Source organism: Vanessa atalanta, chromosome 6 (genome assembly GCF_905147765.1).
Source record: "Vanessa atalanta chromosome 6, ilVanAtal1.2, whole genome shotgun sequence".
In the NCBI taxonomy this organism is placed as follows: Eukaryota; Metazoa; Arthropoda; class Insecta; order Lepidoptera; family Nymphalidae; genus Vanessa; species Vanessa atalanta.
In genome coordinates, this window is record NC_061876.1 from 4,523,769 (window position 1) to 4,541,582 (window position 17,814).

Sequence of the window (17,814 nt, forward strand, 5' to 3'; positions counted from 1 at the left end):
TGTACGAGCTTTACAATGAAAGGACGTACAATCACAGTGCCACTTTTGCCAACTATGTAAGTAACTATTCAAAATTATTAAGAAAAGTGTGCATTTTGGCAAAGTCTTTAACTATAAAAAATAGAATTAAGAATGCACATGACAAAATAAAAATGACTTGGAAAATTATTAATTGTGAAACTGGTAGAGGTGGCAGTCGCAGCTCCGAATTGAACTTAAATTATAATAATAAAGTCATAAATAGTGAACGGGAAGTTGCTTCAGTTTTTGAACAATTTTTTGCTGACATACCAGTTTCTACAACTAAGTTACTTATTTCTTCTCCAGCAGTTGCCGAATCATTAATGAAAGAAAATGTACGTGAATGCAAATCAAAATTTAATTTTACCCCTGTAAACACCAATGACATAATTTGTACATTTAGGTCATTAGACATTAAGAAAACTGCTGATCTATGGGGTATTTCTGTAAAGGTGATTAATTCAATTATTGATCTAATTGCACCTTATCTTGCAATAATTTTCAATGATTGTGTTCAACGTGGTGTATTTCCTGACCTGATGAAACATAGTAAAGTCATTCCAATATTTAAATCTGGTAGCTCTTCAGATCCTAACAATTATAGGCCAATCTCGATACTACCAACCCTCAGCAAAATATTTGAAAAAATTATTTTAAATCAATTATTAGCATATTTCAATAGATACAATCTGCTTCATAGAAAACAATTTGGATTTACGAGGGGTCGCTCGACTACCGACGCAGGTATCGAACTAATAAGAAATATCTATGAAGCCTGGGAGAGGTCGCAGGATGCCTTAGGGATTTTCTGCGACTTATCCAAAGCCTTTGATTGTGTTCAACATGAAACTCTGGTCAGGAAACTATATCACTATGGAATTAGAGAATGTGCACTCGACCTTCTGACTTCTTATCTTAACAATAGAATTCAGAGGGTTGACGTTAAAGGGACAAGGTCTCCTGGGGTCTTAGTTGGTATGGGGGTCCCACAAGGATCAATTCTTGGACCTTTTCTATTCCTCATATATATTAATGACTTGCCCTTTCTTGTTGGGAACAAACATGATATAGTATTGTTTGCTGATGATACCTCTTTGGTTTTTAAAATTAATAGGAAACAGGTACAGTATGACGATGTAAACAATGCTATGTCTGATATAGTACACTGGTTTAGCGTAAATAATCTTAGGCTGAATAATAAAAAAACTAAAATTGTAAAATTTAGCACACCAAACGTGCAAAATGTAAAACCCGATGTACTTATCAATGGGGAATCGATGGATCCAGTTGAAACAACTGAATTTCTTGGCCTTACTCTTGATGCCAAATTACAGTGGCTCCCCCATATAAACGGATTGGCGGGTAGACTGAGTTCTGCGGCATTTGCGGTCAAAAAAATTAGATTATTTACCGATGTTGATACGGCTCGCCTAGTTTATTTCAGTTACTTTCACAGTATAATGTCGTACGGTATTATGCTTTGGGGTAACGCAGCCGCTATCCATACTATATTTGTGCTGCAGAAGAGGGCTATTCGCGCAATCTATAACCTGGGAGCTAAGGAATCTTTGAGGTATAAATTTAAAGAAATTAAGATATTGACTGTTGCTTCTCAATATATATTCTGTAATGTTTTGTATGTACGGAAAAATATTAATGTTTTTATGAGAAAATGTGATTCTCATAACGTTGGTACAAGGAACAAACACAATCTTGTTACTCCTGTTACTCGACTGCATAGAGTCAGTAACTCTTTTGTGGGGCAATGTATACGCTTCTACAACAGGATCCCAGAAAGCGTTCAAAATGCTTCTGTTGCGAAATTTAAAAAAATTGTTAAGGAACGCTTGTGTGCGAAAGGTTACTATACAATTAGTGAGTTTATGTTTGATAGCACACCTTGGGAATGAAACGATCGCCTCCTGGCTGTTTCTACTCATATATAATTATGTATATAATTAATTTGACGTAAAAAAAAAAAAAAAGTCCCGCTGAGTTTCTTTCGCCGGTTCTTCTCAGGTCAGGGTGTTTTCTTTTCCGAACCGGTGGTAGTGTTTAACTTGACAATCAATAAGAAAGTGTAATACTTCTATATTGAATAAAGGAATTTGAGTTTGAGTTTGAGTTTGAGTCTAATTAAATTTTAATCTATTTTGTTCTTGAGGAAGAAGAAACATGTTTTGCATGCGAGCTACAATGCAGTTAAGCTACTCGAATTAATTAAACCAAAAATATCTCTATCTGTATGGCGGTCTTTTGTCAATTAGGGTTGGATAGTGTTGGATTTTATTTGTATTAAATCTGTAATTTGAAATATAAATTTGGCAAAGTCTTTGTATAAAGTTGGCAAGAATATCCTAAAATTAAGTTACTGTGCAAATTCAGGTTGAATGAATGCCGAGAAAATGCAGTGACAAAATACTAAAACCGAAGGTTTATGCGAATGTCGTTTCGTAAAACTAATAATGGAATAAATATTATCTCCCAAACTTCTCTTTTCTATCTTTTTATTTTTTGAATTTTGATCCAGATACAATTTGAGACAATAGTGAATAGACATTACATTCACATTACCAGCGTATTAGGTAAATATAAATAAATATATTTAAGTTAAGGTTTAAAATATTATTTCGAAATTTGGTCGGAAGAAAAAAAACAAGAAATATTTAGGAAACTTTCTTTGGATTTCCAAGCGAATGCATTCAATGTTACGTTATATTTGCTATGCGGAAATACAAATACTTTTTTCTAGTTAGTAGAAACATATAACACTTATCAGCGACAATTTATTTAAGCGATAACATTATAAATGTAATAAGTATTTAGTAATACTAAAAAAAATCGGTAGTTTGATGTTACATTAGAATACCTTGATATATACTGTGACCTCGGGAAAACAATTGCAATGTTCATAGGGCTGTCAAGAGTCGAGACTATCGATTACAAAAATAGGACAAGTATTGAAGAACAATCATAACATATTATCGATACCGTGTAACTAGATATAGATCGTGTTTCTTTTTCTGGGTCAATTATCAATAGTTTTGTAACGATAGAATAATATTGTACCGAGATAATGTATAAATGGGAAAAGTGCTCGTGTACAGGGTTGAAGTGGAGCAGGCCAAGACAGTACCTTTTGCACCTCTGTTTATCAACCTGTTACCAGGAATACATCTTATTAGTAAAAGTAATAATTTTATCTATTTAATTGCACTCGATAATTAATGTGACCATATTCACTCTACTGCCTTCTAACATCAAATAAAAATTTATTGTGGCAACTTGCTTTGGATTTATGTGAGCTTCTAAACTCTTTAACTGGTACCTAGCGGTGAAAGATTTACTGTCTATTGAAAAAATTTTGCTCATCATTAGAGCGCGCTCTTTCTCCAGGGTAAAATATGGAACATTAAAAAAAATGGAAATAAAAATAGGGTAGGAAACTTTAAAGAAGTTCGAACAAATTAAGAAGACATTCAATTGTGAAAGTTTGTGTACAAACAGTTATGCTCTCTCTTCCCTTACTCTAATAGTTCAATAGGACCGCAATCAAGTCCAAGATGGAGAACGGAGAGAACGGATCGGAAATTGATCCAACTTAGGATTTGAACCAAGGACCTCAACATCTACAGCCAAATAAATAACTACCAGACAGATATCACACAAATATAACAAATTTTAGGATATTACCATGATTGTCTGAGATAATACTTTGTAATCAACTAGTCATTGAATGTGAAGGCGTGATCAACAAAACCTCTATAAACAGAAGTTATACAACAAAATGAGACAAATAAAATACATTATTGAATATCTAAGTATTTATTATGATAATAACTAGTTATCATACAAATATATATAAACGAATTATTAGCTGTACAATGCAAGTAATATAACAAAGTCGTTACATGCACTTTATTAAATTACATTTACAGTTAAAGATACAAAAAGGCTTATATCAATACACATTATTAACATTAAGAGTATTAACAGACCTCGATTATTACATCCTTAGACGTTTTAAACCTAGAGCAGTTTTAAATTTTACACACTCTTATATCTACCAAATTGAAAAAAGATTTTTCGCTACAAAATATAAAAATGAATATCATTGTATTTGTCGAAAGCAATTTCAGCTTATTAGCTTCAAACATTAGTTAGAGTCAATGCTAATAAATTAATATATTATATTAATTAATACGGATTCCAAAGTTCATACACTTATGAGATGTTCCAACAAAAGTCTTACTAATAAAGGTTGTACTACAAACACTTTGATCACTTTTTTTCACCATAAATATAACATTTAAAAGAAAAAGACAACACTCTCTTTAACTGTACATCAATTTATATTAAGAAGGTATGTCTGTGACTTTCTAAGTCTATACATTATATGTTTAATAGTCGATTTTTTTTGTACCGCACCTACATACATTAACAAAACAATTTATATACACGTATATAAAGATCTCTTGCTATAATGACGACATAATATCATGTGTTGTTCTAGCTAAAGAATATAAAATAGGAGTAAAAAATAGCACATTTTACAGACATATATTTATTATAAGAATATTTGAGATTATTGGGTTAGGTTAGGTTACATTTTATAAGGCTACTAAAAATGTAGTACTCTTCATATTTTATATAAACACAAATTGAAATTAGTATTAGTATTCAAACTTTGTAGCAAGCGAGAAAACAATTTTTTTTTTTTTAACATTTAAATATTTAATACAAATATTGTCTTGTACCGGATTGTAGAACTGAATAAACAATTTTGATCATTTGCGCTTTCAAATAAAGAAGCATAAATCAAATCAACTTAAATTAACTTCTAGAAGTGTCATGGCTATATCAAATATAACTAATGTTAGCTGCCCACATAGATAAGATAACTGTAATAACTAAAAAATATATATATATTTTTTAATTGTCTTCAAAGCGTTACTTGTATTTTTAGTCAGACTGTATTACTTTCTAATAAACGTTCTGATTCAAATAAAATTGAAAATGGATGTTTTGAAAAGTATAAATTAATGTAAAAAAAATATATACTTTAACTGGCTTCAAGTGAATATCTTCGCTAAACCTAGATCTAAAACTAACAGGTACATTGCGGTGAGGCACCATGTGATGTCGGGATAATTGTGTTTAAATTTCTCGACACAAATACCGTTTGTAAACATTGAACAATATTAAATAATCTCATTCATTGAAAAATTAAAAATCCGGTTTTGGTACGTATAATCTCTTTACATCGATAGTAATGCCCACAACAATTTTCGCGATGGCCCAGGCACATTAACAATTATAAGTTTTAATCGCTGCACTTTTAAATGATATGACATGTATGTAAGTGTCGTTTGAAAGTGCGGCAACTAATTATTTATACTATAAATTATAAACTATGAGAAAAATATAATCAATTCGTTAATTTCAGATATTTCTTTAAACTAAAAAAAAGTAAATTACACACACATTTACTATTATGAATAAAAGAAAATTTGCTCTTGTATTTAGGAACTATGCCTTAAGTCATGACTCTATTATTAAAAAAAAAAGTCAATTGACGTAGCAAATCTGAAGACAGATGTTAACAGATAAAATAAACAAGACATTTTCTACTGATGTATTTTATATAACCAGTAATAGAAATAAATATAAAATGGACAAATCTAAATCAGAATTCGGAAATATACACTCATCCATTTCAAACTCCCATAGTATATGTAAAAACAACCAAATATTTTATATCTATGGTCTTTCTGTTGGCGTCAATATTTTTGGAACGCAGTTCTTTTACAAGGCTTTAGTATAGTGAACTGACTGGAGTGAAATGGTTCCTTCTCTTCCTCTCTGTCTCTTTCTATCGAATTATATAATATGATTTAAACATATATTTTGTTATTGTTTTAATTCACACGAGACTTTTAATAATAATCTTTCTTGCCATTAAATTATCCACAAACTTTGTTAATTTATTTCATTGTGTGTGAGTGTGTTTTTTTTTATACTTAATATAGCGAAAGCAACTTCTTTTCAACTGGGTGACCCACGACGCACCTCGCTTTATCAGAATAACTTTAAATGTTAGAGATAGGGGAATCCAAATGTATTTCTAATTATGTAAATGTAGATACTTTACAAAAATATTTTTCATTTGGAATCTTTAAAAAACAAAAACAAAATATCAATTGAATACCAAAAGTAATACATCTGTTTTAAGTTTATTACTAAATTTACTTCCGTACCAGATACATCCTTAACGACTTGTCGCTTTTATACAAAACCTTTCATATGTTCATAATTTAAATATATATATATATCACAACTAATAATAAAGCAAAAGTATAATTATCATCAATTCTTCTATATAAATTCAGTCCGATCAGTAGTTTCATGTCCAATATTAAATCTAAATATACACTTTTCAAAACAAACTGTTAAATTGACAATCATTATGCTATATAAAACAATAATTTATTTATGTTAAATTTCACTATGGTACTGACTTTGCAGTTTTTTAATTTCAACTTATAATAATTTAGACAGTTAAGTGAGATAATTTTTCAAAACTATAAAACCTACTTGGGTTGATACGGGCAAGGAGGCGCCGGACGGTGGGGTCTCGGTATGGGCTCATACACTTCATCATATATACAAGTATTCGTATAATTTGCACTCGCATACACATCGGGGGTTTCCCCGATCTCACTGTATATATTACTGGCAGTATCGTTCACTTCATCGTACAATACATTCCGAGACGTGGAGGCGCCGTAGGCCGAGTAGCCGTATTGCCCATAATCAACATTCTGGTACTTCAGAGCGCTGTAGTTCTTAGAGTTCTCGAGGGAGTCGCTGAAGTTCATCAACTTCTCGCCCTCCTCTTCGTATTTCGGCACATAAATGTTCTTCTCGTAGTCATTGTTCGTCTGACTCCCAGACGGTGTCGAGAATTTCGTGTAATAATCCTTGGTCTCCAAAATGAACTGCTGCTGCGTCGGATTAATCTCGAAGTTACTGTAAATCGGTATGTCGTTGTACCTTTCGTTATTCGCGTTACCGAAGTTCGATGTGGAGGCAACATTACCATACGTGCTGCTATTCGCATAAACATTTTCATTTGTATTTTTCGATCTGAGATTCAACGATTCTGATATCCTGTCGTCCAGCGACATTTCAGCTAACGATTTCACGTTTTCATTCGTTAGGGTCATTTCTGATTCGTCTTTATTCCTCTTTGAGAGAGCGTTCGTGGTTGAATTGGCGTTTGCTAACGTGCCATATGATGTAGCTTGGCTCGTGACATTATTCATGGCTGGTGTCATGTTATTGTATACGTTTCCATCTGCACTTGTTGACGCATAATTCGAGTACGTTTGAGATTGACTGTATCTGTTAAGGGTATCGTCTACTTGTAATTCGTAGGTGGGTTTAGTTCTAGGAGATTCAGGGTTATTCGTCGGCCAGAATGAAGTGTCGAATGGATCTGCCTGGGATGTATAAGCTTGAGTAGTCGTCACGTTGAGCCCGTCTAGAGATTTAGCACCATACAAATTCGGTTGTGACGTCACGGCCTGAGATTCTGTGCAATATGTTGGTAGGCTTTCTATGCTTTGTTGTCCCCAATCTAATTCTTGCCCTGAAAATATACAAAAATAAGACTAGTATGTTACATTTCAAGCTGAAAAATCATAAAACCCACTTTAACCACTAGCTTTGATTTTTTAAACTTCGAATACATAAGAACATGATTTTGAATATAATAATGGTAACGCCACACATAATCAATAAGTTTTGACAAACATCATTCAAATTTATCACGATGGATATACTTATTACATAATAAATATTCACGTCGTACGCACGTACAGTTTCATACAAAAACAATCACTAATATAAATTAACTTTAATGTAACATATATTATAACAGCTTACCGATTTCTGGTACATCAATCGGTTCATCCAAAATAGAGATATTATTGGGATTAGCTTGCTTCTTGGTTGGTGTAGTTCTGTTAGTCATTGGAGGCAAATCCAAGTCGATGAGTAGCTCTTCTTTCACTATAAAACATAATTATAATATAAACAAATGTAACAAGGATCTCGTAATAACATTATAGGCCAAGTGACATGGAGTTTCAGTGATATTAATTACACTTAAATGTATGTCTTCCCACCTCCCCCCACTTTACATATCTCTTTATGATAAATAGAGCTGTCTTCACTTGGAAGTACAAGTGATGCAAAAAATCGCGCGTTACGTTACGTATACAAAAGAAGAAGAAACGCTGCTTTTGGTTATATCTAAACAATTATATCGACTTCGCAAAGTTAGTCCTGGCACGGTATTCGTTCTAATAATCAGATTCCACAGTTATTTAAAAAAAATTTAAAGCTATCGTCCAAAAACAGACTAATAAGTCATAGTACCCGATACAATAATATATTTATGATAAAAAAGGGTGGACTTAGAATTTTTGACTAAGGATATAAAATAACTTTAATTGTAATCTATTGAGTAACTATTGAGTTTGTTGTCGGTTCCTCTGTATAAATCTATTTTCCAAACCTAGCTTTACACTGAATTCAACACTGTAACATGTTCATTCAAAAGTGCTTTTATGAGTCTGCTAGAATAAAGAATATCTTGATAAACTAGGACAGAGCACGTACCGTGATTCAGGCTCTTGGAGTAGTGGTCGCGCAGCTGGCGCGCGGCGGGCGCGGCGGGCGCGTCGGAGCGGTCGTTGACGAGCTTGTTGTAGGTGAAGTGCCGGCTGTGCGCGTGCGGCGCGCGCGTGCTGGCCGCCTGCGCCGCCTCCGCCGTGCGCCGCCGCCGCGCCGCGCCCTCCGCCGCCCCGCCCGCCGCGCCGCCCGCCGCACCGCCCGCCGCCGCTGCCGACGGCACCGTTATGATTATTTAAGATGTGTCGGTTACAACAGAGAACGAATAGTCGGCACGGCACGACTAAACGGCAAAACCGACCACGATTAATTTACGCTTTGCACAGGTCGGAGCGGTGTTTTTGGGTAAAAAAAATAGTGTTATTGTCCATTAAAGTGAAAGACCTTAAGTTAAATAAAATAAAGCTTTGGGCCTTGAGAGAATTAAAATTTATTCAAAAAGAAAATGGTCGATAGATTTTTTTTTTGACCAAATCGTTAAAGATTCACGTAAAGTCATGTGTAAATGTTAATTTGAGTAAATTTAATTTAATGTTCCTCCTATATACATTTTTTTTATCAAGGTATATATATAATAAAAGAAACCAGTTAGCCGGCACCCTTTGCCGAATAGTCGCTGACTAGTCGCCGACTACGAATGTGGCCGAATAGTCGGCTTTATCCACTAGTCTTCATAATTCTTTGTCGTCATCTTTAATAATTATACTGAATTTTCTCTTAATGCAATTCGTGCGTAATTAATTTTACTAATGAAGGATTATAGTGTACTTTAATATCTTAGGAACATTTAAAAATATATTTGAAGTTTCTCAAATTACGTTTTGTACCTGTTTTACAATTCAAAAATAAAAAAAAAAATTGAATAATATTCTGTTTTTATTTCATTTTTTTTTGCACAATTTCCTTTTTTATCTTGTAACTGGCTACCCGCCCGAATCAACACGTGTGGAATTTCTTAATAAAGATTAGAAGTGGGATTAAACAAGAAAATAGGTATGTTTATTTTATAAAAGTATCTCATTTTGTGTAGTGCGTTTTAAGTATGACTTTTCTAGGGCTTTTTTAAAACGTACGTTTTTCAAATACGTTGTTTATATGTATCTTCTAAGGATTAACCAGAATTTACAATTTAAGTATATGAAAACAGTTTTTTTGGATGAAACACCGACACCGTCCAGCTATTATGTACAAAATATTTACAAATTATATATAAAAAAAACCGTATCGAAATCATATGCGTCGTCCTGCTTCTAAATTGTAGTAAATACTTAGAGCGTCCGTAATAACTCTCGCGGGTTGCACGCTCGCGTGTTTGTAGTGACGTCAGAAAGACTAGATACGGACGTATTGCTCCTTAACAATTTATAACGACTTATAAAGTTTTTTTTTTTTTTTAAATAACTGAACAAGGATTTTACACACAAAACTAAGTCCAAGCCGGCGTTAAATACTTAATAATTATATATAGAGAACTTTTAAAAAAATAAAATATACAGAAAAGCAAAATTGAAGGTCATAGATTTGAAAAAAACATAACATACCAGTTAAGTTTTAATTTAAACTAATATAGGTGCGAAATATTTCACAATGTTCATAAACAGATCAGACGCACGCGTGATAAAACACGCTTAGTCATAGATTAGCAATTTTCAATGCTACGGATAGTTTTGCGTCGTATTATTGAACATATTGTTGCATTCGTGAATAAATTTAATCATACATGCAAACAATAATCTTAAATCATTAAATATATAATATTTTATATAGTTAAAACGCTCCGGTTAAACAAAGAATATTAAAAAGAACTCTAAGCCGTAACACTATTGAATTTGAATATATGTCATTTTAAAATTATATGTAAATACCGTTAGATTATAATCTACTTCGCGAGATTGTTTACTGTCGAAATATTGTGAACCGTAACATACTGCTTAAAATTTAACGCATTTTTCATTAGATTATAATCTATCGACGTTAATTTCAGTTAAATTATACAAGTTAGAGTAACCTAACCGAAATATTATGAACTATCGAAATTGTATATATTTTATTGTAAGTTGAATAACTGACGGTGATATATGTATATTTATATTTATCCCATCGGAAATATTATTTACTTGAGGGTAGGGCTTCGTTCAAGTCCGTCTGGGTAGGTACCATCCACACAACTTATATTCTACCGCCGAGCAGCAATACTTTGCATTGTTGAGTTCCGGTTTTAAGGGTGAGTAAGTCAGAACTGAGTACCCAAGATTTTTGGTGCATTGGCGCAATAACATAACATATTGGAGATGTATATACCACTTATCATCAGATAGCCTGTTTGCCTACATATGTCATAGAAAAAAAACTCCGATTTTCTCTTAGTTTTTTGGGAAAATGGTTATATATCGCTTACGGCACACAATACGTGTATCCCTGAAAATACCAGGAAAAATCTGCAATTAATGAACTATAAGATTCATCATAATCTGTGTATCTTACCTTTTCGAACCGGTGACAGCGCCGGAGCTTTCTTGGCGCTTTGAACGTTCTTGCTTTTAACAGCCGTCACTAATGTACTAGAAATAAAATACTTGGTTGTAATAAAAATATTTTACCTTTTTCTTAATATACATGTATTCATATTTTACAAGCTTGAAATATATATATGTCGTAGATTGGAAAGCGAAACGTCAAATCCTAATCGATTTGGGCGTATTCTGAAACGATGGTGGGCAACACTGGGGGTGATTGACAGCTGACGGTTGCCAAGGGTTGTTTATTGAAGGAAACGTGTAGCCCACCCGCGTCCGACTTCGTCGCGTTTCCGAAAAATATACGATGGACGACGCCCACATTTCCCCACCATCGTTATATATTTATGATTGAAATAAACTCAATAATAATAAAAAGTATCGATACCTAATACTATAAAATAGTAATAAAAAATAAATAACTATAACTGAAATCAATACAATGCAGTATGCGATTTTATTTTATAGTCAGTAGTTGTCGGTCGCGGCTTCGCTTGTATTGTGCTATAAGTACATGTATGCCAAATATCATCAAATTCGGTTCAGTCGCTTAGCGTGAAAGAGCAGCACACAGACAGATAGACAGTTCGCAATTATAATATTAGCACAGACTAGGGTATTTTTTTGCAAATATGTTACCTGGGAAATAATCCGACTTCGAGACTGGTCTGGTTCTGTCCCTTCCACCAGTGCAGTTCAGGCCTCTTGTCTATGAGTACTATAGCGTCCCCCGCTTCTATTGTCATCTGTCCATGTTTTCTATAACTGTGAACAAAGTAATCTTCATTTTACGTGTATTATAATGATGATTAGGACAACACTGCTGATTTCATCCACGGTACATTTCGCTCTTGCACTGTTTTATTCAATGGGACGTCACGCCAACGGAAGGAACTTACATTTGCATGTTTTTCGAGACATCTAAGTATATCACTACTTATAATTCAGCTGCTTTAAGAATGGACAGTAAAACCTAATAGCATTTATTGACCCGACCAGGGATTTGAACCTATGACCTCGGGATCTCCATACCTACGAGGCTAAAATCTCTGAAGCAAGAATAAGATGTAAAACTTACCTAAGACTAGCAATTGCTGTTTCAAACTTATTTGTCTCCATGTACCGCTGTATACCAACAAAGGTCGGACGTTCCTTGGGATTGAGGTCCCAGCACTGCATCATCAGCATGTAAATATCAGGCGGGCAAGCATTAGGAGCTGATAAACGTTGACCTTCACGCATTATAAGGCGAAGGATCTCTGAACCGTTTAATCCTAAAACAAGAGTTCAAGATGAATTTTTAATCATTCTTTAGGACTATAAACCAAACTCAATTTTGAAAATTAAAAATTTAAATAGACTAAAATTTAGTAAACTTATTACAGATGTTTGTTTTGTTAACCCTACCCTATTCCGTATTTCGATAGTCAATACTTATCCCGTAGATAATAATTTACGTAAACAGAAAAATAAATACATGTATCAGAAATGAAAATAAGCTATTTATCAGTATTAATATATTTTGTGCGGCTAATTCCATTTTGGTAATCCTTTGTGCCTTTAGTAATCCGGATTCCAGTCTCAGTTACCCGGATTAGCGAGTTTCTACTGTAATATGTTATGTATAAACTGGATCATCCGTATGTTTGTTTGTGATTAATGTTCGTATAAAATAAGTTTGAAGTAATATAATCAAAAAATCAAAATCGAAATATACTTTACTCAAGTAGGCTTTTAAAAGCACTTTTGAATCGGAATAAAGATTCTACCGAGAAGAACCGACAATAAGCTCAGTAGTTACTCTTTTCCAACATTTTAAAATACAAAGTTATGTTAGTTAAATACAATGATATATGCATGTAATCCTCCCTGCAATTCAACAAGTATTAGCTCCACGCTTTTTTATCATCTATATAATCTTTTTTATTAATGTATTTTGTACTAATTAGTAATAATATATACTTAATGATACTGTAGATATTTTCATAACATATGAGTGTACTCATATGCTATGCTGACAAAGATCGCGTATTGAATATAGCAGCATAATAGCATATAATGTCAATTGCGACCTTCAGTGGAGCTGTCTTCATCGCGACCCTGATAAATATATTTGTATAGTCGTACAGTATATGGTACAGAATGGGTGTGTTATGAATGTTGAGTGACTGTTTCCTTACAACGGAAATTGTCTGATTAAATAGATTTGTGTACATTGTACACAAAAAAAAAAAAAATTATACACAAAGGTAGGGTACAGATGACGTTCTTATCAACTATAACTATAAAATAAAGTGAATATTTAAGTTGTAGTATACACATTGATTTATAATACAAGTTTTACAAAATTCCTGCCCAAAGCAAGCAATTTGTAAAACTTATGTAAAAAAATATTAATAGTCATATTGTAACGAAATGATTGATAAGCATAGAGTTCCTATTATATATCTGTATTTAGTTATTAATATTGTAATATTTAAGTTTTTTTTTTTTTGGTGGCAAGGGAACAAAATCATATTCTTGAAATCTTGAAACATCTTTTTACAGGATAAATTAAATTAAAAGCAATGTGAATCTATTACAATTTACAATTCACTTTGTATGTTACTGGTGAAATATCGACAACTCACAGTGAAACATCTACTTCAATAAAAAAATTTAAAGCTCATGTCAAAAAACATTGATAACTAAGGCATATTACTCAAGAAAGTTTATATTAATGAAAAAAAAAGTGTGACTTACGAGATACTATAGAGTTACTACTGAATTTGAAGCTGGTTCTTCTCGGTAGAATCTACTTTCCAAACCGGTGGTAGCTTTACATTTAATTCAACACTTTACATGGCATAAAAAAGTGTCTCTATGAGCCTACTTGAATAAATAATATTTTAATTTTTTTTTAACTATTATAGTCGATATTGCATATTATTCATTTTTAATATTAGAGTCGATATTCTAAAGTGTGTTTCGAGTTGTTTATTATAGAATAGCTCTTCTGGTAGTTGACATGTAGGTTTTACAGAGTAGAAGTGGCAAGAAATGCAGCAATTTTATTCTTTTTTTAATCATGATATAATAAAATTTACTATTCATAAAACTTAAAACTAGTTATAAGAGTCCATTTGGATAAATTATATTAAGATTCCAATGCAATATGCTCTATTAAACCTAGCAATAAATCATAATTCTCACCCATCCAAGGATCTTCTCCAAAAGTATACATTTCCCATAGTGCAACAGCAAACATCCAAACATCAGATGCATGAGAAAATTGCCTAGAACGTAATGACTCAGGAGCACACCAGGGGAATGGTACACGACGACGTTCACTCATCACGTAACAATCATCAGCATCCGGCAGAGCACGCATTAGACCAAAATCACCAATTTTAACCTAATGAAAAACATATTATGTGCTTTTTTACATTACATTAACAGCCTGTAAATTTCCCACTGCTGGGCTAAGGCCTCCTCTCCCTCTGAGAAGGTATGGAGCATATTCTACCACACTGCTCCAATGCGGGTTGGTGGAATACACATGTGGCCAAATTTAGTTGATATTGCCACATGCAGGTTTCCTCACGATGATTTCCTTCACCGCCGAGCACGAGATGATTTATAAACACAAACTAAGCACATGAAAACTCAGTGGTGCTTGCTTGGGTTTGAACCCGCAATCATCGGTTAAGATGCACGCGTTCTAACCACTGGGCCATCTCGGCTCTCTATTATGTGATATAGAGTAAATTATACAGACCTGCAAGTGTATTTCAATATTTAACTTTATAACAGCTCAACTTTATTAAGATATATAAGTCTATGGTACTTAAAAAAACATTATCTATGTGTGAGCCAAATTAGCTAAATGGTTCGCATATCTTTCATTCAAGCCCAGGCAAGCAATAAAGAATTTTCATATACTTCATTTGTAATTTATTTCCTGTTAGACAATATATGAAAACATTGTGAGGAAACCTGCACGAATCAGATAAAATTCTGTCGCATTTGAACAAATAATGTTTTCCCCGGACTCTAAAACATGTTCCTCAAGTTCCTCTAGCAGTGGGTCATTAACAAGGTATTACTTAAATTTTTACTTTAAGATTAGACATAATGTGATTACTAAAAATCTATGCCTTTGTTTATTTAATTTCATACTTAAGAAATCGCATAAAAATCTCTTAGGTATGATAAAGTCACTTATGTTACATAACAATTTTAATAAGTAGTCAAAATAGACTTACCAAATCTAAATTAGATAACAATATATTCCGGCAAGCTAAATCTCTGTGCAAAAATCTATTTTTCTCCAAATGTGCCATTCCAGCTGCTACTTGAACAGACCACTTTGATATATAGTTCAAAGACACTTTACCATCTTGAGCTCTTATGTAATCTAATAAAGCACCCATAGGGGCTAGTTCGCACACCATCATCAGAGGATGAAAAACAACACCATGTAATTTGATTAAATTAGGATGTTTTAAGCTATGCATAGCCTCAACTTCTCTTCTAAAGTCATCATAAATTCCCGGCTGAGAGAATGCATCAGCCTTTAATACTTTAACAGCTACTGGCACCATTTGATTTGATGGATCTGTCATTCTCCATTCTCCTCGTTTTACAACTCCGAATGATCCATTACCTAATTCATTGTGTAACCTGTGAATGATATTGCATTAACATCACATACTGAATAATTAATAACACTAAGATGTAATATTGTGTGTATAATAAGCTACGGGTAAAAATATAATTATATAAGTTGCAGAAAGACAAGTCACAAGTAATTTATTATTATTATTATACTATTAAGGATATTTAAAATTCTATAATACTTCCTCTTTATTAATATCTACTAGATGTTTTATAATGAATTTAAATTAATTTGATATAACAAAATCATACTTACACAATATCTTTCTCCAATATAATACATGTTGTCCGACCCTCAGTTTGTATTTGAGGTTTGATTGCTATATCAGTCTTCTCTCTTGTGATGGAACCTGATCCAAACAATTTATTCCAAAATTTCCTATTCCACAATTGTAACTTCTTTTTTCTAACAGCATCAAGCAGTCTTCGAATGCCAGGTTTGCTAATGCCAATTTTTTCAAGGTCTTCTGCATGTACATAGTCAAAATGCGCCAATCTTGTTATCTGTAATAATAGTTTTAAGTTACTTATATTCCAATTTTTTTATTAACATTTTTAATAACATCACTGTTCAACAAAATCTCACATACCTGTAGCTGGTCTCTGATCGGTATATAGAACTGCTCAAGCTGCACATTTTGCAGAATCTCACATAACCAATCAGTACCAGAGTCCATTGTGATAATTCACGCGTTGCAGCTAGCTTCGTAATATGGTTATTATAAATCTTCTCAGAAGTAACATTTCCAGCAGGAAGTAGAAATTACTGTATACGAGTGCTATTATACGCTTAAAACTTAAAAAGTTCTCAGAGTTATTTTATAATTGTCACATCGAGCTAGATATCCAGTCTATTTGGTTTTATTATGAAAAAAGTTGTTATATTTTTGTATTTTCTATCTATACACAAAAAAACAAACACAGGACGTATATTACAGAAAAGCTACCTTCTGTCTTCATCATTGATAAAAACGAACTACAGAAAGAGACAGTAAATCATTCATCAATCAATCATTCGCGTATGAAGTATTGAACGATGTTGCCATATATTAATTTTACAAATAGCATTTAATAAAATCAATTTAGTTATATCACATAATTTTTACAAGTTAAACTATATTACAATTTATACTATTATGAAAAAATATTTTAGACTTTCATAGTATTAAGGTTACAATAAATTTATTGTATAACTAGCGGGCTGCAATTTTTCGCATAAGGTATAATTAAAATTAAAAGTATAGTAATTTTGTAAAAATCTATTAAGCAGGTATACCAATAATAAATATATCTATAATCAATATAATATGTCTGCGGCTTAGGGAATTTTAGATAATTTTAACTGACTATTCTAATGGAAGTAGGAAAAAAATAAACAAACCTTAGATATACATATTTCATGCGATTCGCCAATAACACAGCGATATTGTGCACTACTAAAAGTTTATGATTAATATATCTTTATTTATAATATTACTATTGCACTTATCTACTTAGTTCCATTTTAATTTAACTTCCAAAATTCCGATAATAGTTTCGTTGACGTTCAAAACGCCATTTTTCGCAAATCCATGTGAAATCAAATCATAGATTAATCAAACTCTCGACCAATGATATCACGTCAATTTGCTGTCGAATGTTGTTTATTTGGCTTTTTTCATGTTATGCTTGGATCAGACCACGCGATTGCATCGAAAGATTTTTTTTCGTTACACGTAAAAATGCGGAAGCAGTGATATCTTAAGTATTCATTCGAAAGTTTATAAGGTCATTTATTTGAATTAGGATTAATAATAAATTTGAGAAAATTGCTTCGCTAATAACTACTAATTTACCAACTTTTTTACTAATTTATAGTTATTATGAGCGTATCTAAGAAAATAGACATGTAATCGCGAACTTATCTGTAGGTCTTTTTTAAAAC

The 17,814-nt window shown here is 32.6% G+C and overlaps 1 protein-coding gene across 1 annotated transcript; it reads right to left on the minus strand.

Moving 5' to 3' along the window:
* Nucleotides 1–3,901: 3,901 nt before the first annotated feature.
* On the minus strand, nt 3,902–16,849 carry LOC125064602 (activated Cdc42 kinase Ack). Its single transcript, XM_047671736.1, has 10 exons — nt 16,481–16,849; nt 16,147–16,394; nt 15,479–15,896; nt 14,427–14,628; nt 12,313–12,508; nt 11,874–11,999; nt 11,203–11,279; nt 8,707–8,928; nt 7,969–8,094; nt 3,902–7,672 (listed from the first exon to the last, which is right to left on the minus strand). The coding sequence occupies exons 1-10, from the start codon at nt 16,565–16,567 to the stop codon at nt 6,612–6,614; spliced, it is 2,763 nt and encodes a 920-aa protein (XP_047527692.1). The 5' UTR covers nt 16,568–16,849; the 3' UTR covers nt 3,902–6,611.
* Nucleotides 16,850–17,814: the final 965 nt, after the last annotated feature.